This window comes from Mycosarcoma maydis, chromosome 2, assembly GCF_000328475.2.
Source record: "Mycosarcoma maydis chromosome 2, whole genome shotgun sequence".
NCBI lineage: Eukaryota > Fungi > Basidiomycota > Ustilaginomycetes > Ustilaginales > Mycosarcoma > Mycosarcoma maydis.
Window position 1 is genome coordinate 467,655 of NC_026479.1, and position 18,399 is coordinate 486,053.

Here is an 18,399-nt window from a genome sequence, read left to right on the forward strand (position 1 = left end):
CAGGAGTGAAGGCGACATACGAAGGAGTGATACGGTTACCCTGGTCATTGGTGATAATTTCGACACGACCGTTGACCTGTGCACCAACACACGAGTAGGTAGTTCCAAGATCGATACCAATAACAGTTCCGTATTCGCTGCGCTTGTCAGCAGCAGCGGCGACACCCATACCACCAGCGGACGACGCGGGCGACATGAAAGCTGACAAAGTGAGGAGGGCCAGGATGGCCATGATGATGGTCATGAAGGCAGGTCGAGACATGCCGGTGGCACGAGCAGCCTTGCGGCGCTGTGCCAACGCAGTTGTGCGGCTGGCGAGAACCATTCTTTTGCTTCTACTTCCGACTGTGGATGCGGAAAGGGGCACAGGAGGGAAAGTCGGTGGAAGTAGAGTTAGAAATTGCTTTTTAAGGAAGAGTCTATTATGACCTTGGGTATAAGATGATGAAGAAAGACGACGTGTGTCGAACACGTCAAGTTCGCACAGTCAGACTCGTGCTAGCCACGACGACGACGACAAGAACGAGGATCGTGTGTGATGCAGGAGGTGCAAGTGGCGATGGCGAAGATGCCGCACAGAAAACTCTGCTGATGCCGAGAATGGATGGGAATACGATGGAGTTGAAGAAGGCAATGAGAGAGTTGTACTTACGAGGCTCGGTAGTATTTATCTTGAGGGAGATGGGTAATGGTACGGAAAGGAGAGCGAAGGAGAAGGGTCAGCACAAATCAGATGAGCTGGAAGCTTCTGTGACCAACTTGGTGTCGACGTGGACGACGTGGCTAAATCTGAGTGCCAAAGCGAAGCAGCACACGGGCCGTGTGCTGTGCGAGCGAGCATGTCTTGGCCAATAACAAATTAGCTCTGGCGCTGAGGTTCCAGCTCACCGTGCACCATCTGCTCTTTCCCCAGGTCTGTGCGGTCTTTTTACCATTCACGATTCACGATTCAAATTTCTCAAGTGAAACTAGCTAAAAAGAGAAACCTAGGCTGAGTTGGCGGCGGTCCAGAGAAGGTCTCAGAATCGTGAATCTCGCTAGACTCACAATGGTGTTGAATTTTTCTCTTAACGCTTTCATCTCATCGGGAGATCAAAGACAGATCGGTAGAGAAGAAATTACAAATGATACATTCGCGATTGGACTCACTTTTTTCATGTAACTAGTTACCTTATCTGCTACTTGAGGGGATAAGATGCCATGTGTTACTGCCGAACGATGCTGCTGGCCTCTGCGTGTGCGTGTGCGTGTGTGTGTGTGTGTGTGTGTGTGTGTGTGTGTGTGTGTGTGTGTGTGTGTGTGTGAAGAAAAGGTGGGAAGGTATCAGCTTCCCGATATGACTCTCAGTGGTACGAACGTGGCTGTCCTGAACGTCGACGCTGTACGCATTAACAAGCCATCAGTGAACTGAAATGATCATAGAGCCATCATAGAGCCGATATACTCAGATTATAATCATGAATGGCATGCTTTTCATTGCACCTCTATATAACAGCTCTCACCCGTTTGGCTCGCGCGGCTGCACCGGCTCTTCGCTTCTTGAACAAGCCGCCACCTCCATCAGTAGGACTGCCACCTCCTTCCGCTGTTGACGCGGAATCTGGAGCCTCATTGTCCTCTTTTTTCTTGACTGCCGTGCTGTATGTGTGCGCAGCGTTCGTATCTAATGGCGGTTCTGTGGCGACAATGACCTCCTCTTTGACAACATTGTCGGATTGAGCCTGTTCCATCTCCTTGATCTCTTTTCGCAACGCCGGTGGACCGTCTTGAGCAGCACGTGGTCTCTTCTTGATCTTGATGGTGTCGAGATCTTGGTCTTCGTCACTGTCATCGAGGCGAGCCATCTTCTCCTTGACGCGAAACGATCGGGCCCGGTCTCGATCGGTGGTCTCGCTCGCGGAAGAGGTTGAAGCAGACGCAACAGGTTCCACTTGCTGCCATTCCCCGGGCTGAGCGATGTGCTGTGACGCCTCTGCCGGTCTCTCCGCTGCTGCTCGTCTTGTATTTGCACGAGCGAGGTGAGCAAGACCTGGCTGCATCGTGAGCTTGAACTTTGTTCCTGCTGTTAACGCTGTAGACCGTGAAGTTGAAGCAGTAGCGCCATCACCACAAGCCTGATCCTTGGCGTAACTTTGAGCTGCGAGCGCTTCAATCCTCGCCATTTCTTTCTTGGTGTGTTCGACATCCTTGCGTTCTTGCTCCGCTTTGCGGTACAGTTGCTCTAGCGCCTTTTGTACGTTCTGTTTATGTCGCACGCCCGTCTCGTGATGTCGTCTCGATGGCAAGTCGTCATTGATGGTGACTTCGCAGTATTTGCACGTCCATCTCTTGCGAGAAATCCAGACGTCCGCCATGTTCGTAGAGGCCGGTTGTGTAAGTGTAGTCCCACCAGCTAGCCATTCAGGTGGAGGAGGAGCAATAAGAATCTGAATCAAAATTGGGGCAGTTAAATTGTCCATCCAAGATAGAAGAGCCAAGATGGATGTCAGAAAGCTGGACCCTGCACTCTGCATGCAAGTGCAAATTGTGTTTGACTTGCGCCGAAAACCGCGGATGATGATCAATCAACCTTGGCAATCAAGCTGGTGAAGGGTATTCACGATTGTTTCCTCTTTGCAATAGAAGCCTTGGTCAGTGTCACGTCCACAGTCATTTCTCTCCTTCCGTGCAGACGTTGCTGTTCTTGCCTTCTGTTCCTCTCTTCGCCTCTAGATTCGTCTCGATCCAGCCCTTTGCGACCAGCACTCCGTTGCATAGACAATACAAGATCCAAGATGAAAGGCAATACGCCTTCTTCTCCGGGAAGCACTCCATCGCTGCTGCGACGCCTCAGCCAGTTCGTGCAGCCGAGTCCATCATCGTCGGCATTTCAGCCAAGGGCCAAAGGCTCATCTGACTCGCCACTCACGCCGACTGCGAATCTGCCGAGGGATGACGCCACGATCAAGTCTGTATGGCTCGATTGCGATCCTGGCCATGACGACGCTATGGCTTTGCTTATGGCAGTACATCATCCGAGTATAGATTTGCTGGGCATCTCGACTGTAGCTGGCAACGCGGGTGGGCGTGACACTTTTCTGAATGCAGTCCGTCTCATGGCTCTGTACCGAGCAGACCCCTCGATACCCGTAATCCGCGGGTCTGACTGTCCGTTAGTCAAAGAAGTCAAGGTGGACGTCGGAATCCATGGTCAGGGAGGTCTTGGTGGGGTTCAAGGTCTTCCCTCTTTGTCATCGCCGCTGTGTCAACCTTGGCTGCAGCCCGCTTATCCCAAGACGAGCTCCCCCACAACTGGGCCCGAACCTTCGCTCTTCCTATATACGCTCTCGACCATCCTGACGGAGCGCCTCAACAACGGCAAACCGCCTATCCATCTTGCTGTCACCGGTCCCATGACCAACGTGGCGCTCTTCATCCGATGCTATCCGCACCTCATTCGGGGCATTGAACAGATTGTGCTCATGGGTGGTGCTGCTGGTGTTAGGGGTAACAGAGGGCCGCTCGCGGAGTTCAACATTCTCAATGATCCCGAAGCAGCTGCTATCGTCTTCAACACCGACATCAAGGTCGTCATGGCTGGGCTCAATGTCACTCATCAAGCCATATTTACAGCAGAGCTCCACGACCGGCTCCTTTCTGGCAAGATTCGATCGGTCTCGTCATCTCGCAGACAATCGAGGACCGCATTGAGTGCCATTTCGCCGACGCAGTCGCCTAGTACTTCGCCCTTTGCGCCCACGGCTGATCTATCGGCATCGACGCAGGTTGGGCCAAGCGACCTAAAAAAAATGCTGAGCTCGACGTTGACCTTCTTTGCCAAGACATACGCGTCCGAGTTTGGCTTCACACGAGGTCCGCCCGTGCACGACATGTTGGCCATCGCCTACATTATCGATCCGACGCTCTTCTATCGCCGTGTTCCTTCGCCTGGCGATGTTCCCAATGTGTCCATGGTTGATGCCGATCCGTACACCAACAAAGGCATGCCTATGGCCGCTTCTTTAGCCAAGCCAAATAAACTGGGTGGTTTGCAGGGTGGCAACTCGTTGGGGCTTGACATGAGCGTTGTTGGAGGAGGAAGCGGAGAGACTAGCAACATCCCGGATGTGCCGGTGAACACAGCTGAGACTACGACTACACCCAGGGGCACACCACCAAAACGGTACCGAGTCGACGTCGAGTGCAGCGACGGTTTGGCATGTGGTGCAACCGTCGTCGACTTTTGGGGTGATCGTGTTGAACACGAGGGCTGGGGAAAAGGCGGCAGGAACGTGGAAGTGCTCGAAAATCTCGACTGTCCTCGCATGTGGGATATTTTCTTCGAGGTGGTCGAGCGTGCTGAAACACATATTGCTAGCAGTGGACTGGTTCGCACCGATGCGACTGCGATGGCTCAAGACACTGTCGATGTTGGTTCTGGTCTCAGTTCACCTTCGAGATCGCCGACCAAGGCATTCGCGACCTTGCGTCTTGGCGTTGACCCTGTTGACAACAACAGCAACAACAAATTATACTAGATGCGCACATGATGCTTACTTAGGAGGATACTGTACAAGATCTGTTCCGATGATGGTAACTGCAAAGCATCGATGTAGCATCTTACGCTGACCGTAGGGAATCAACCTCAGCAGGCAGAAGAAGCGTGTTGAGCACCGCAGCGAGGCGCAAACCCGCCTTTGCGAGTTGCTTATGAATGACCTTGTCTCGTTCGATGCGGCCAACGTACTCTGGAACGTCCAGCTCGGGTTCGGGCACCGGCGTTGGCGAAGGCTCCGGTTCTCCTTGGCCAGGCGGAGGTGCTGGCTCCCAAGCCGGCACAGGTGCGGCAAAGGCATAAGTACACACCAGTGAGTGCATAGGACGAGTCCATTCATAAGGACAGATAGGCAAAACCGTATTATCGACTCGATGCGGATCCTCCGATATGGAGGACAACGCGAGCTGCCCTTCGTACTCTTGCGTCAGCGCACCGATCTCTGAGCGCTGGCCTTGACAGGCAGGCCAACCAGACGACTCTTGCTTCCACCAGGCATCCCCTTCCTGACCACGAGAAGCAGGCTGCCCTAAACCTTCTTTGAGGATAAATCGAATTAAAGGGTCGTACCGTGCTCCGACTAGAGCACTCTCGATGCGACCCGAGGGTAAACGAGTCGTATAGTTGGACAGTTCGCGAATCTGCTTATCGATAAGTAGCGTGTCCCACACCGTATGCAGACGCGCCTTTCTGCCCTCAAAATGAACCCACACATCGTTGCCGCCGCGAGCGCGCCCTGTGAGATGCAGTGGCTGATGTGCATCGCCAAAAAGGTGAACCATGAAGCGCAGTGCCATATCACGTTGCCAACCGGTTTCGGTCACGACACGCGATGTGTAGTTGACCATAGAGGTGAGTACATTGTTTGGCGAAGTCCATCCAGTTTCCCCGTAAAGGCATTGGCTGGGAGGGTGGTCATCGACTGGATTGACATAATGCAGCTGACCACTCCAAGGGTATCGTGAGCGAATCGTGTCGGGCCAGCCCGCAAGTACGGCCAAGTGACAGTGCGTGCGAGGCTTGCTATCTTCGGAAGTTGGCCAGTGCGAGGGATAGCGAGTGTAGTTGGGCAGAATGGTGCAGAGCTGTTCTCGCACAAGGGGATGGAGCTGGGTCTGCGCAATTGTCGCAACGATCTGGTGTCCGGCGATTCCCCATGCGCACACAGATGGCAACAGGCACAGCACGGCTATAGCCAGTGCGTACCAGACCGCGAACTTTATTATTGCGGTGGATAGGATCTGCGTAATGGAGTGCATTGCAAAAGGTGGTGCAGCTTTGAACGGTGGTGATCTTATGTAGAGATACTTGTGACAGTAACCACCCTTTTGAGCATCCATCAAGCGGAGTGTAATTTCAGGGTCCAGTCACGAGTCTCACTCTCACGTCTGACTGAACGAAGTGGCCCGTGGGCGAGTGGGCATTGGCTGAGCCCAGTCGTGAGTATCTCCTTCACGATTTTTCGAAAAGACTTGCAGGCACAAGCACACGCCACGATGCGCTGACACTTGTTAGTCGTGAGTGTTTTTTTCCAAAATCCATCCAGTCAAAGCACATACTGTGTGTCGTTCAAAAAAGAAGCTAACAACTGCGCAGTACCAGTGACAAACGAAGGACGAAGAGTCATCTTGTCCGACTAACTTGCTGATTCTCTTGGACCGCGTGTCTCTTTCTTGAACGACACCAAACGACAATCACACGGTGCATTCAGGCTTGGCTCAACTTCTATCGCATTTGTCGTATGCCACACAGGCGTCATTGTGGTGTCAACAAGGATAAGCGGCAACCATCCCATCATGCTGATCTGCTTCCATGAGGGTGCTTGAGAGCTGCCAGCTCGTGCTGTGGATGCTGATGACGCTTCAGCCTCGCTGTACCTCTGAGCAAGTGTTGAGGTGCTCAGATTGAGTAGAATGTGCCGAGGAATACATGACACTCAGACCCAACGGGCTGACCTCCGATGGCTTGGCCTGCCGTATCAAGTCCTTTGGGTCACCATTTGGTACTTAATGAGCTGAGCTTGGAGTCAAACGATATCGACAACAGTGACGGAGCCCTTTTACGCTTAGTGAGGGCCGGTGTGCGATCTACCCTGCAGTCTCTGAAACTGTACGATAATCTAGTGTCTTGTTAGTCTCTAGCAGCCTCCTTCACGGCGCTGGAGCGAGAGGAAATCTGGCATGTGCTCACCCATCACGTCACCATCAGCTAACCGTATCCGCTGCACATTTCATAGCCGATTTCATGTCCGATTCTCAACGCTGCAAAGGCCTGACCTTGCCTGACCTGAACGGCAACAATATTGTGACTGCAATCGTCGGATGGTTTGCGTTCGATGGAGGGCAGGTTCCATCAAAAACATCCCAACACATGCTGCAAGCCTACGATTATTCTTCCAGGCCGTATTTCGGGGAGACGCGGCACCCAAACAGGCAGCTGAACAAAGTCGGCGTAGTCGGAGTTTGGCGACAAAGAGATTCGCAAGAGGAGATGAAAAGGGTCATTTGCATTAGGCGACGTTATGCTTCCAGCCCTACGGAAGACATCTACTCCTCCAGCTCAGGGCGCAGGAACGCAGATCGCAGGGATCTTCCATCTTCCGCTTCGGAGCGTGAGGCGCCTCGTGAGGTGGCATGTCACGTAACTTCCATCGGCGTCACATTGGACGAAAGGGTGAGCGACTTCGAGAAGGCTTCAGAGCTTGATGCGGGTATCAGTCAGTCAAGCGCGAAAGATGTGCTATCCAAGTCCCTCGCAGACAACGCTGACCCCAACGTCGGGTGCAAATTTGCGGCATTCGACGTCGTGAGTGCAGTAAGTAGCATAGATACTTGGGTGCTGGGCGAGAAGGCGGAACCAAGGAACCAATCACACGGGCAAGAGAAGGCAGCCTCATCTCGGAGAGATTCCTCGATGCATTACCAGAGCACCGTCTTCACATTGTACGCCAGCTGAATGAGCACAATGACCTCTCTGCATGCCAAGTTGGCTATATGATCGGGTTGTTTTTGCATGCGAGCGTAGCATCTTTGGCCAAGGTAGGCAAGATTACGATTAGCGTTATATGATTAACTCAAGTGTCGTTGCAGTTAAAGTAAGTCACGACAATGCTAATGTGACGCTTCCGGCAATCGTGGTCACGGCTTGTATGTTTTGCGCTGACACCCTGAGATTGGGTAGCTGATACGAGAGATGCACAAAACAAAATTGATATGCGTGATGATTTGGTGATCTTGACGACGAGACAAAAGTCACCTGGCGATACTCAACGCCTGAGGCTCCAGCTACGCCTTTCTTAAAGTCGACTTTTAACGCACAGAGCCGAGCCGAAATGATCAGTGATGCCCCGCGTTAGCATAGTGACTTGAAACATCATGGCAATATTCATCTACTCGTTTCGCGCACTGAGACTGATGCCTGAAAAGTCAAAAACAATTGTGATTGGCTGCATGGACAAGAGAAAAAGGAGGTTGCAAGAGCCAAAGAGTGTCGAATTCAATTGTCGAGCGTCTAGTGGTGAGCATGCTTGGGGGTGTCGAGCTTGTAGCCAACGAGCGATCTGCGGCCGATCATCTCGCCGATGGTGAAGATGCCGTAAGCCTCGACGGCGTAGATGCCGACACGCTTCCAGTCGCCCTTTGTGAGGAGCTGCGTCCAGTAAGACTTGTCCGAGGCTTTCGACCAGATCTGACGGTAAGCCGAGGTGATCGAGTTGAGCGAGGTGGGAGGAGCGAGCGCTTCAGCGACGTACACCTGCTTGGCGATCGAGCCTGCTACCGAGAGGTTGTACTTGATCGGCTCCGAGTAGCCTGCCGTGGACGAAAACGAGTGGAGATGGTCAGTTTAAGGTACGTGAGCGAGAGTGATGCGGCATCGCGCGAAGAATGAATTCGAGCATTTCGACAGAACCACTTTTCCCATGCGCTCAACCTTTGGCAGCACTTGGATCATGTACGTCCGATGACGAAGCCAATCCACACACGAACGACATTCGTCGTTCCGCTATGCTGTCTTAGAACCCAAACTGCTCTTAGAGCCTATCAAGATACCTACCTCCAAGCAAGCCTTCAACACGCTTGATCACGGGACCGCCGAGCTCCTGGGCCTTTTTCGAGATATCGTTGATAGCGGATGAAGCCTTTTCGGGAGCAGCAGCTCGGCTGGTCAAAGTGGACGAGAAGTTGCGTCCCTGGCGCGCAACGGCGCGAAGTGCTGATGACCTTGCAAAGACCATGATGACCGTATTACCCGAAAGACGTGAAGGGGATGGTGTGAGGAAAGAACAAAAAGACGGGTAGACGATGGCAACGACGACGACGACAACGACGACAACGGTGAAGATCGAGAGTCGTGAGTGGGGTTCGCAGACGATCTAGATTTCGGCCATTTCAAACTAACAGCATCTAAAGCAGCATGCGGCAGGCAGCTCGTGCTCGAGTGGCTCTGGTGACACGAATTGTGATCTGCCTGCCCTCCTGCTCTCAGCCGTCCCTCTCAGCCAGACACACTTTCTTCTCAAATTTTGAGCAAGCCTCAGCCAAGAACGGATCCGACAAGAAGGGGAAAATCTAGGATCGGCAACGCTGTCCAGTTTCAGAAATTTGAGTCTGGTATCGGGCTCAACCGGATGTCAACGTTGAACCGTGAACCACGAACGTGTCCAAGGCAAAACAGTACCAGTGTCAGACCTTTGTAAGTCACAAATTCTGATACCCAAAATTCGAGCTAAAGAAGTCACGTGTGGTACCTGGCATCCGCGCTTGCCGCACCAAAAACGGGGGCGCCTTGCCACTCGTGACTTTTCAGATGGGAGATGACAGGAAAGGGGTCACAGGCGTTGTGCACAGAGGAGGCATGGCCAACGGCGCGCGTCACTGACGAAAGTGTTGGTTGGCACAAGGGGTTGTTGAGCCCCTTTCCAGTGTCGGTGTCAGAGCAGCAGTGAGGCACCAACACGCAGCCAGACACACATCGATGCACAGCCAAACGCAGCTCTCAGTTTCACAGCTTCAAGTGTGTGAGTTTGTGGAATTTGAACTCGCTACACCATCAGCCCCGGACAAGATCGAATCCTAACTACCACCTACATACATCGACATTTATCACTTTGTTCACGATGGTAGGTAAACTCAGAACGTGGTCGATACTTGGATTCTGCGATGGGGACGGCTCCGACATTGATGGCCGGCGAGCCGCACTGTTGATGCTGAAGCGTTTGTTGACCTTGCCTCTTCCTTTTGCTCCTGCACAGTCTGACGCCGAATACAAGGAAGCATTTGCCCTGTTCGACAAGAAGGGAACGGGAACCATCGCGCGCGAGTCACTGGGCGATCTTTTGCGCGCACTCGGACAGAACCCAACGCAGGCCGAAGTAGCCGACCTGGCCAACGCAGCGCCCAAGGACATCGACTACGCCTCTTTCCTCAACATCCTGAACCGACCAAATGGATTCAAACCAGCAGGAACACCCGAAGAGTTCATCCGCGGATTCCAGGTGTTTGACAAGGATGGAAACGGATTCATCGGCGCAGGAGAGTTGAGATACGTGCTGACGAGCTTGGGCGAGAAGTTGAGCGACGACGAAATGGACGAATTGCTCAAGGGCGTTCAGGTTCACCCGGATGGTAACATTCACTATGAATCGTTTGTTAGGCAGATCCTCAGCCAGTAAGCGCGATTTGGTAATGTCATGTGGATCATGTCGAGCTCCAGAGTCAAATTGCGCTTCGTCCATCGATCAAATCAGTAGTCCGTCTGCTGGGCCAGCCCGAATGCGCATTGCTGGCTTGCTGCGCACCACAACCTTCTCCGTGTATCCACGGCTCGCTTTGCGTCCACACAGCAAGAGCGGCAACAATCGATGCACGGTAGACGGCTCTCATCACGCACATGCCTCCTGGTCACCAATTGCTCTCCTTTCACTCATCCATGCACCACTGTATCCCATTCTTCTCTTTCCTGCCTTTCCGTCCTTCTTCCGCGTCTCGACTGCTTTCTCTGAATACCATACTTTTCACTGACACGTCTGATGTCACAGCCATGATTCACTCTGCGTGGTAACAGTTCGGGTGGTGAGTGAACAAAGCCTTCATGCATGTTTTCAGCATGTCACGGGCATGTTGAATTTTGCAAAATCCGTTCTCTCTGCCGTTCGCTTGTCACACTCGACGGGCAGGTGGGGCCACGTTGAGCCAAGCGCCAAGTTCAAAGGAGCGGTGTGCATTTCGATTTGGCATCAAACAAAGACGGGGACGCATAGCTACAAGACGACACTACCAGAAAGCGCTAGAGAAGGGTTCCAGACGTGGGACGCTGCACTGGTGCGACAAGCCGGATTACAAAAGACGAGATTCGAGCATTTACACTTTCGATGTTGGGAACCGCCGCGGGAAGCTTAGGACCATCCCGTCCCAACCCGTAGAGGCGGTAAGCCAAGCTGATCTAGTTTCCACCATTCACACCAGCGTTGTGGGTAGAGGCAGAGTAAGCCGTCTCCTCCTCGCTGCTTCGTGAAGTCTCGTCAACCTGAGCGAGTTTGCTCGACTCGGACGCTCTAGGGCGCGACTGCGATCGGTTCTTGGGCGAGTCTTTGCCGCTGTTTCGCGGCTCACGTGAGCGCGATCTCGACAGAGACCTCAGCAACTACAGAAAGAAAGAAAAATCCCAACAAAAGGCATCGTAGAAGCGTCAGCATGTCATACTCACCATCAACAACAAGTGTAGCAGCAAAACCAGCATGAACAGCGCCAACACAGAGCCAGCTGCCCAAAAACGGCGGGTTCAATTTGCAACAGTCGCAGCACACAGCTCCAACAGTCTAAAGGCGTGAGAGGATGTGTGATGAGCATGTTGAAATTGCTGCCACGTCAACTACAAGACAGAGCCTGTTGTGTACGCGGCAGGAAGCATCCAGAGATTTGCCCCCATCCCGTTGTTTTACATGGTCACTTTGAGAGGCGAATCACACGGGTGGCGACAAGGCTCCCGAATCATTACGCTGAGCTGCGAAAGCGCTGCGGAAAGAAAAGGTAGGTATGTGTGCGGGGAGGCGCAATGGGTATCGACTTGTTCCAAGGTGGTTTTGGAAAAGGGCACATCAATCTTCACTTACACCTGTGACACCACCTCCACTGCTGGTGCCGTCCGAGTCGCGGCCACGCCCACGCTCTTCGGCTTCCGTCGTCGAGGCGATGTTACCCGCACCGCCACGGCCGGTGGAGTGTGCGAGCTTAGCGTCCTGCGAGCGGTACTCTTCCTGCAGCTTGTCCTCGCGCGCCTGGACTTCGGCGAGCTTCTTTCGGTCCAAAGGATCGCGCGAAGGCGATCGTACATTACCGGCACCACCTCGACCGCTCGAGATCATGTGGCCGGGAACCGCGGCAGCAGCGACCGTCTCGCGAGGGATAGCATTGCCAGAGCGATCGCGCGATCGAGAGGGCGAGCGAATGATCTGTATCATCGGTTCAAAACGAATCGACGCGGGAGAAGAGAAGGCAATATACTCGATTTCGCGTCAATAACAAAGTCTTGAATGCGGTGAATGTGTTGTTCTTCGCAGCAGGCGTTCGCTTTGCCGCTACGCCAGCATCGGTTGTCGGCAGTATTTGGCGTGTTATGCGGAGCCGAGCTGAACAGGGATCATGTTTGGCTGTTTGGCGTACTCACGTTACCCGCACCGCCACGACCGGTGGCAATGAAAGGGTCACGTCCTCGTGACTCGGAGGAAACAGCGGGGTCCTTTTGAGAGTGGTGACCAAATCCAAGAACCATGGTTGCTTGTCTTTGTTGCTAGGTTGCGTCGAAAATGTCGATGGTGGGTTGGATGAATCGGGTGTTTGCAGCTCGAATGAAAAGTACTACTGCTTGAATGTGGAGAAGAGCGAAAGATATATCGATCGACCTGTGCGTTCTGTAATACCCTAGTTGGATGATGGTGAAGAAGGAAAGGCGAAGAGACTTGTGTTGAACGGGTAAAAGAGAGTGAGCAAGAGGAAGGACTCGGAGCGCGATGTGAAAGCAGTAGAGTGCAAGCTCAAATGCGGCTGACCTATACCACGAAATCGGGCGATAGAGCAGAGAATCAGCGACACGGCCAGAGAGCCAAGAAAAATGGCAATCTCGAAGCGAGAGCCGACTGGAAAGGCGTGATAACAGTCACAGTCACGAGTCGAATGCGCATGGCACGCGGCGTGGAAAGAGGCAAGAGTCGTGAGTGGGGAAACAGCATCCGAGCAGTCTCAAGCCAAGCTGCAGGCGCGAGAGATAACAAAGAGCCAACCCATGCACCTCATGCTCACCGTGTCTGACATGAGACAATGAAAAAAAACACATTCAAGATTTCCGCCAAGTCACAGGAGGTAACTCAACGTCTATATTGCACCTGGCTGTTGATGAAAGGTGATCCAGTTGTGTTATGTGCCGTGAAGGATAGAGGTTAGCTGCCATCAGAGCCATCACATCGGCTGGTTGTCCCTTTGGTTGACATTTTGGGCTTGTATCCGGCTGTTGCGCTTGTCAGGCCCACAATGCTTGTTAGCACATCGGATGCTTGGACGGATCCAGCCGACAGCCAAGCCATTGTGTACATTTGCCAAGACCCCATCTCGCGCGAGGCACCTCTCGTAGTACGTTAACTTGTATTAATAAAGTGTGAATGTCATGTCAAGTGACCTTGATTTCATGAGAGCTTGCTTGCTGCTTGCATTTTTTCCGTCGAAAAATCGTTGTGAGTCAAGCTGAGATCGAAACCATTCAGCAGCCAGCGCCTTTGCCGAAAAGCAGCTTGGCCTTTCTTTTCCAAGATAAGAATAGTCGAGAGATAAGCATAAAAGCTTGAATCAATGCTAGGTTACCTCAACCCATCCTACGAACACTCGTCGATTCGAGATCCGCACGCCTCCGACAACCAAATCGTTGACCAGATCGGCGCGCATGGCTTGCTAGTTGTGCCTGACGAGTGCTTTGCTCTCAACCGTCAACGTGGACGTTTCCTTATCAACGACCAATGGGCTGGCTGCCTCCAACCGACCCGTGCGCCTCGATCAGGATCTCTAATGACCACCCTTGCTTCTGGGTTGAGGTGATGATGACAATTGTGAATGGCGCCGCCACGGCCTTTGGTTGCTAGCTCATATCGCCAACGCTTTGCGCTTTTCATCTCGCGTTTATGCACGTCGCCATGTACTCGAATGATTGACAAATGTACCATTGCAATCACGAATGGTGACTGGTCGCTCACTTCGGTTCAGCTTACGGTCACGAGTGCTGTTTTTAGATCGCTGTCAGCTGCCTCGACAAGCATTTTTATGGACTGTTAGACCCTTGAATTGTATTCGTGATTTGGCATTCACGAATTACGATTTGTCTTACACATCACGTGTTGCCGGTTCAAGGACGAATCGTGAATCACGAATCGTTGTTTGATAGAGGCACGAGGGAGAGAGATTTTGCTCGCCTCCACAGCATCCAACTCACGACTCACACCAAAGGATTTTTCTTTTTGCTCACAACAACTCCGCTTCGGTTTGACCAAGCGTGTCTTGTTGCACCTCTCTTACAAGCGCTTCCTCATCCGACTCAACTGATACCGAGTGTTTTGCATACAAAGATGCCGCCGGGACAGATGCTAGAACCATCCGAGACCGAGTCCGACTTTGTGGTCTCATGTCTTTCGGATGGCGTACGACCTGACGGACGATCGTTCCTCTCTACGCGCGACGTGGACATTTCCTTTGGCGAAGAGCTTGGCAACTGTACCGTTGCCATCAAAGGAACCCGTGTTTCGACTTGCGTACGAGCTACATTGATGCCGCCACGATCCGACCGACCTTATGAAGGCTTTCTTCAAATCACGACTGATATCTCACCGATGGCGGGGATAGAGTACGACTCGACGGGGGGAGGTGCCAACTCTTCGGCACGTGCTAGAGAAGTGCTGTTTGATCGACTCATCGACAAGGCAGTTAGGCGAACCGAGGCGGTGGACCGGGAAGCGCTCTGCGTCGTAGCAGGCGAACAGGTGTGGAACGTCCACCTGACGGTTCACTTGCTTTCGGATACGGGAGCAGCACTCGATGCGGCAGTGTTATGCTCAATGCTGTCGCTGCGTCATTTTCGACGTCCAGACTACTCGATCGAAAACGGAAATCAGGTGCGACTGTACTCGCTAGACGAAAGAGTCCCCGTGCCACTCGCCATCCACCACACCCCACTGTGTGTCACATTTGCTATCTTTAACCACCTCCCTTCCATCTCCACTGCTGCCTCCAAGACGCAACCAGAAGATCGCGCAGATTCACACCTCATCGACCCCAACGCCAAAGCTAGCTCTCCTGACACATCCACGTCTACCTCAGTAGCGTTGCTCGACCCAACGCTACTCGAAGAATCGCTAGCGCAATCCAAGCTTACCCTCGTCCTCAATGCTCAACGCGAAATCTGCGTGCTCGACAAATCTTACGGCAGCCCAATTGACGCCCATCTGTTGCTACACCTAATCCAGATCGGTCTCATCCGCATTCAGCAGTTGACAGAACGCCTGGAACACGCATTGAGCGTCGATGCAGAGACACGCGTTGTCGAAGTCATCTGATCCGAGAATCGTCTCTCGCCCAAGAAAAAGAAAGCATACCCATCCTCGAAAACTCTCGTTTGTCCTTCACATACTTGTACTTGTATCAACCTCGTTCGCTCAATCAGTACCGAAGCGCTTCTTTTACAGCGACTGGTAAGAAGCCATTCGCACAAAACAGAGAGACTGAGAGAGGGAGCAAGCGACGGTCATCCAACTACCAATTAGTTGGGGTATCATTGTGATTGTGGATTTATGCGGTGCGATGGCACGGCAGAGAACAAAAAAACCAGAATGCTAAGCAGTGGCGAGGAAGCCATTGCAATCGTAAAAGCCAATCAAGGCGATAGTCTTCTGGTGAGACGTGGAATTCGAGCGCCTTCTAGACGGACGAATCGACGGTTCGGCAATTCTCACGCTTCCTCCACCACCTCCGGTACTGCCACCTGCTTGTATGCAAGTCATCATGCTGGCTGGCATGCTGACCGAGCGCGCATCCAACCCACCTTGCAATCCTTCCGTTGGTGGTCGTCCTACGCTAGTGTCGCTCTTGCTGATCGATGTTGCAGCCGTTGGAACGCCCGAAGTTGGGCTCACAGGTCTCGACATCCTCCTGCTGTGCGGTTGATCGCTCTCCAGACAAAAGTCTTTCTCCAATCCATGAGACACGCGCTGTGTGGCAGCATATGGCGCTGCAGGTGAAGGTTCTTCCGCCACCGCTGGTGGTTGTCCTGTTGCAGGCGCAGCCATCCTGGATACGCCGCTGTCGATACTTAGGGGCTTGACGCCTTCTTTCTCTGTTTTCACAGAAAGTGAAGATCGATCGCTCAGGGAATTCGAGCTTAAAGAAGCTTTCCTTGAACTAGGTGGGACGATGACATTTGCACCACCGCGAGACGACGCAACGATGGCTGCTTTGGTCGCTGGACCTCGAAAGATGCTGTCCGACGCCGATGGACCGAATGCGTACCCTGTCATGAAGGATGGCGCATCGGGAAGGGGTACAGGCAGGGCTGCAGATCCTCCTCCCGTACCACCACGGCCGAACGTTCGTGCGCGTCCGAATGCACCACCGCCGGGGCCACCGGTGGTGGGGGAAGAGCCAACACCCCCGCTGCTACTTGGTCGTCCGGATTTCTTCTTCTTGCCACTGTCCACGGTCTTGCTGTTCGAATCAGCTTCGTGTGACTCGGAATGAAAAGCGGCACGAGTGTCGGGTGCGGACGAGCGAGTGGTCTGTAGCCTTGCGGGCGCTTCGTGTATGTGTGTCGTGGAAACAGCAAATGCTGAACCATTCGGTGGGCCCATGGCTGTATTTCGCGTCTCTCGCAATGCTGCTAGCGAGTTGGGCTTGCCAACAGCATCTTGATCTTCCGTTTCATCCAAGACCAGTTGATTCAAGCCGAGCGAAGGGATTGCCACTGACGAAGTGCTCATCTTGTGCCTCCTCTCAGCATGTTTCCTGCCTTCCACAGTCAGATCGTCGTGCGCCTGTTCCCAACCGATATACTTGCGCAGCATATCCTCCGTATCCGCCGAAGCCCTGGTTGCAAAGATCCAAGCATCCAGGGCCCTGAAAAACTCTTCCTTGGACTTCCATGGGTGAGCGAACGGCTTTAAAGCCGCTGGGTGGCCCTGGCCGAAGCGTCGATTGGTGGCCATACTCGCCAGCGGGGGCTGCGGAACCCCTTGCAGGCTGCGTTTCTCTTCCTCGGCTTCCGCCCACACAAGCTCTCTGCTGGAGGAAGCCGATTCGAGCTGTTGCAGGATGAGGAGCGCGCTGAAGAGGTCAGGGTCGGTCAAGGCGAATTGCGATTTGAGCGGCTTGCCGATCTGACCACGAACGGTGAACTTGCCTTCGCGTTTGCTCTCGTCTTCGCTCGAAGTGGCGTTTGCGGAAGATGCACCGGTTTCACGGCCAAACGAGGCGTTTGCAGCGCGTGTACGTGCACGCTGAGCGCTCGATTCGGCATAGACAGGCATGTGGCGTGGGTTGCCATTGAAAACATTGGAAAAGCCAGGCAAGAGCAACGCTGAGGGAATTACCGACAGTGGCATGGGATTGAGAAACCGACGATGCAACATTCGCTCCAGCACCACTTCAATCGCATCGAAATCGGTTGATCTCGATGCATTGGGGTAAATATTGTGACGTTTGGGGAGCTTGGCACCGTAACCGTTTTTCGCTGCAGTGCGTCCGTGCTCGAGATCCTTGAGCTCGTTCACGTCGATCAAGCTCGCATGACCGAAGAAGCTATAGTTGGCCTCGGAAACTTCGAGGACGCCTCCTGGAGCCAGGACGCGCCTTGCTTCCGAGAAAAGATCGACCCATCTATCTTCGGGGACGGCATGAACCACGAAGCGAATGTGGACAAAGTCAAAGCTGGCATCCGGAAAGGGGAGAGGTTCGAGGAAGTTGGCCACTACCCAGCTGACACGATGCTCGAGGTCCGGATCGGCGAGGTGATGCATCGGTGGTTGGATGGGTACAACGTCAAGACCAACAAACTCGGAAGATTTCCATTGACGAGCCATGTCGAGACACCACATACCTCTACCGCAACCGAGATCGAGCACACGACAGGGACGCGAGTGCTCAGGAAACTCGCGAAGCGTATTGCCATGAAGAACGGCGTTGACGTTGAGATGGGTCGACATCTCGGCTTCCACTGACTCTCTACCGTAGCCATGCCAGTAAGGTACTGCGGAAGACGGGAAGGCGTGATAGACGTATTCTTGCATCTTGCCTTTGACTCGCGAACGTATTCGGGTAAAGTATGCTTCTGGATGCCAACAGTCAGGTGAGGTGGGAGGCAAGCGAACGCGCGACGAGGAGGCCGAGGTGTTCGAGCTGGTTGGTTGGCCAGCGAGCGTTGGAGCTGGGAGGCTGGTGATGGAGGTACTGGCTCGCGTGCGCTGCGGTGACGATGCAGCGGTGCTAGGCGAGATGGATGTGGGGCTTGAGTGGATAGACGTGTTGGATGAGAGCTTTGTGTTGAGCGACAAAGTGGAATTCTGGGAGGTCTCCGTGTCGCGTCGTCGCAGCGATGGTGGCAAGGGGGGCTTGGATGATAAGGGATGGCGCGGCTCAGGCGGAGGTGTGAAAAAGTAGTAGCCATGGCCGACACGAGATTTGTAGGTGGCGTCGGATGCGGATAGACCATGAGAATGAGAAGGAGGAGCCAGACCGAGGCGAACGGGGAGCTGTTCGCCCTGCAGCGATTCGGGTTCCTCAAAGGTGAGTGGGAGAAGAAGGCGTTGTAGCTTTTTTGGCAGAATTGCTACCAGCTGCGCC

At 53.4% G+C, this 18,399-nt stretch overlaps 10 protein-coding genes across 10 annotated transcripts in view; 4 read left to right on the forward strand and 6 right to left on the reverse strand.

The window, feature by feature from the left end:
* The window catches only part of UMAG_15034 (putative Hsp70 family ATPase KAR2), a gene marked incomplete at both ends in the record, with an annotated part of 2,130 nt that extends 1,805 nt beyond the window's left edge, over nt 1-325 (reverse strand). The window contains one exon of the mRNA XM_011389203.1: nt 2-325. Coding sequence (XP_011387505.1) covers nt 2-325 — 324 coding nt within the window. The remainder of the gene's footprint in view (nt 1) is intronic.
* Nucleotides 326-1,484: 1,159 nt separating this feature from the next.
* On the reverse strand, nt 1,485-2,354 carry UMAG_00971 (uncharacterized protein; the record flags this gene model as incomplete). The annotated part of the gene is made up of 1 exon (XM_011388661.1): nt 1,485-2,354. One exon carries the CDS (start codon nt 2,352-2,354, stop codon nt 1,485-1,487), a length of 870 nt encoding a protein of 289 aa, XP_011386963.1.
* Nucleotides 2,355-2,774: 420 nt separating this feature from the next.
* Nucleotides 2,775-4,517, forward strand: UMAG_11846 (uncharacterized protein; the record flags this gene model as incomplete). Its single annotated transcript, XM_011389157.1, has 1 exon — nt 2,775-4,517. One exon carries the CDS (start codon nt 2,775-2,777, stop codon nt 4,515-4,517), a length of 1,743 nt encoding a protein of 580 aa, XP_011387459.1.
* An 82-nt stretch (nt 4,518-4,599) lies between these two features.
* On the reverse strand, nt 4,600-6,161 carry UMAG_12123 (uncharacterized protein; the record flags this gene model as incomplete). Its single annotated transcript, XM_011389188.1, has 2 exons — nt 4,600-5,723; nt 6,134-6,161. The coding sequence occupies 2 exons, from the start codon at nt 6,159-6,161 to the stop codon at nt 4,600-4,602; spliced, it is 1,152 nt and encodes a 383-aa protein (XP_011387490.1).
* Nucleotides 6,162-6,494: 333 nt separating this feature from the next.
* On the forward strand, nt 6,495-7,489 carry UMAG_11847 (uncharacterized protein; the record flags this gene model as incomplete). The annotated part of the gene is given in 2 exon segments (XM_011389158.1): nt 6,495-6,643; nt 6,658-7,489. The coding sequence occupies 2 exon segments, from the start codon at nt 6,495-6,497 to the stop codon at nt 7,487-7,489; spliced, it is 981 nt and encodes a 326-aa protein (XP_011387460.1).
* Nucleotides 7,490-8,044: 555 nt separating this feature from the next.
* UMAG_00975 (F1F0 ATP synthase subunit g) lies at nt 8,045-8,768 on the reverse strand (the record flags this gene model as incomplete). The annotated part of the gene is made up of 2 exons (XM_011388662.1): nt 8,045-8,343; nt 8,588-8,768. The coding sequence occupies 2 exons, from the start codon at nt 8,766-8,768 to the stop codon at nt 8,045-8,047; spliced, it is 480 nt and encodes a 159-aa protein (XP_011386964.1).
* Nucleotides 8,769-9,650: 882 nt separating this feature from the next.
* On the forward strand, nt 9,651-10,205 carry UMAG_11848 (putative Myosin regulatory light chain cdc4; the record flags this gene model as incomplete). Its single annotated transcript, XM_011389159.1, has 2 exons — nt 9,651-9,653; nt 9,786-10,205. The coding sequence occupies 2 exons, from the start codon at nt 9,651-9,653 to the stop codon at nt 10,203-10,205; spliced, it is 423 nt and encodes a 140-aa protein (XP_011387461.1).
* Nucleotides 10,206-10,975: 770 nt separating this feature from the next.
* UMAG_11849 (uncharacterized protein) lies at nt 10,976-12,304 on the reverse strand (the record flags this gene model as incomplete). Its single annotated transcript, XM_011389160.1, has 3 exons — nt 10,976-11,176; nt 11,646-11,984; nt 12,200-12,304. 3 exons carry the CDS (start codon nt 12,302-12,304, stop codon nt 10,976-10,978), a joined length of 645 nt encoding a protein of 214 aa, XP_011387462.1.
* Nucleotides 12,305-14,141: 1,837 nt separating this feature from the next.
* Nucleotides 14,142-15,125, forward strand: UMAG_00978 (putative exosome complex exonuclease; the record flags this gene model as incomplete). The annotated part of the gene is made up of 1 exon (XM_011388663.1): nt 14,142-15,125. The coding sequence occupies one exon, from the start codon at nt 14,142-14,144 to the stop codon at nt 15,123-15,125; it is 984 nt and encodes a 327-aa protein (XP_011386965.1).
* Nucleotides 15,126-15,401: 276 nt separating this feature from the next.
* Nucleotides 15,402-18,399, reverse strand: part of UMAG_15055 (uncharacterized protein) — a gene marked incomplete at both ends in the record, with an annotated part of 3,269 nt that continues 271 nt past the window's right edge. Inside the window, one exon of the mRNA XM_011389211.1 lies at nt 15,402-18,398. Coding sequence (XP_011387513.1) covers nt 15,402-18,398 — 2,997 coding nt within the window. The remainder of the gene's footprint in view (nt 18,399) is intronic.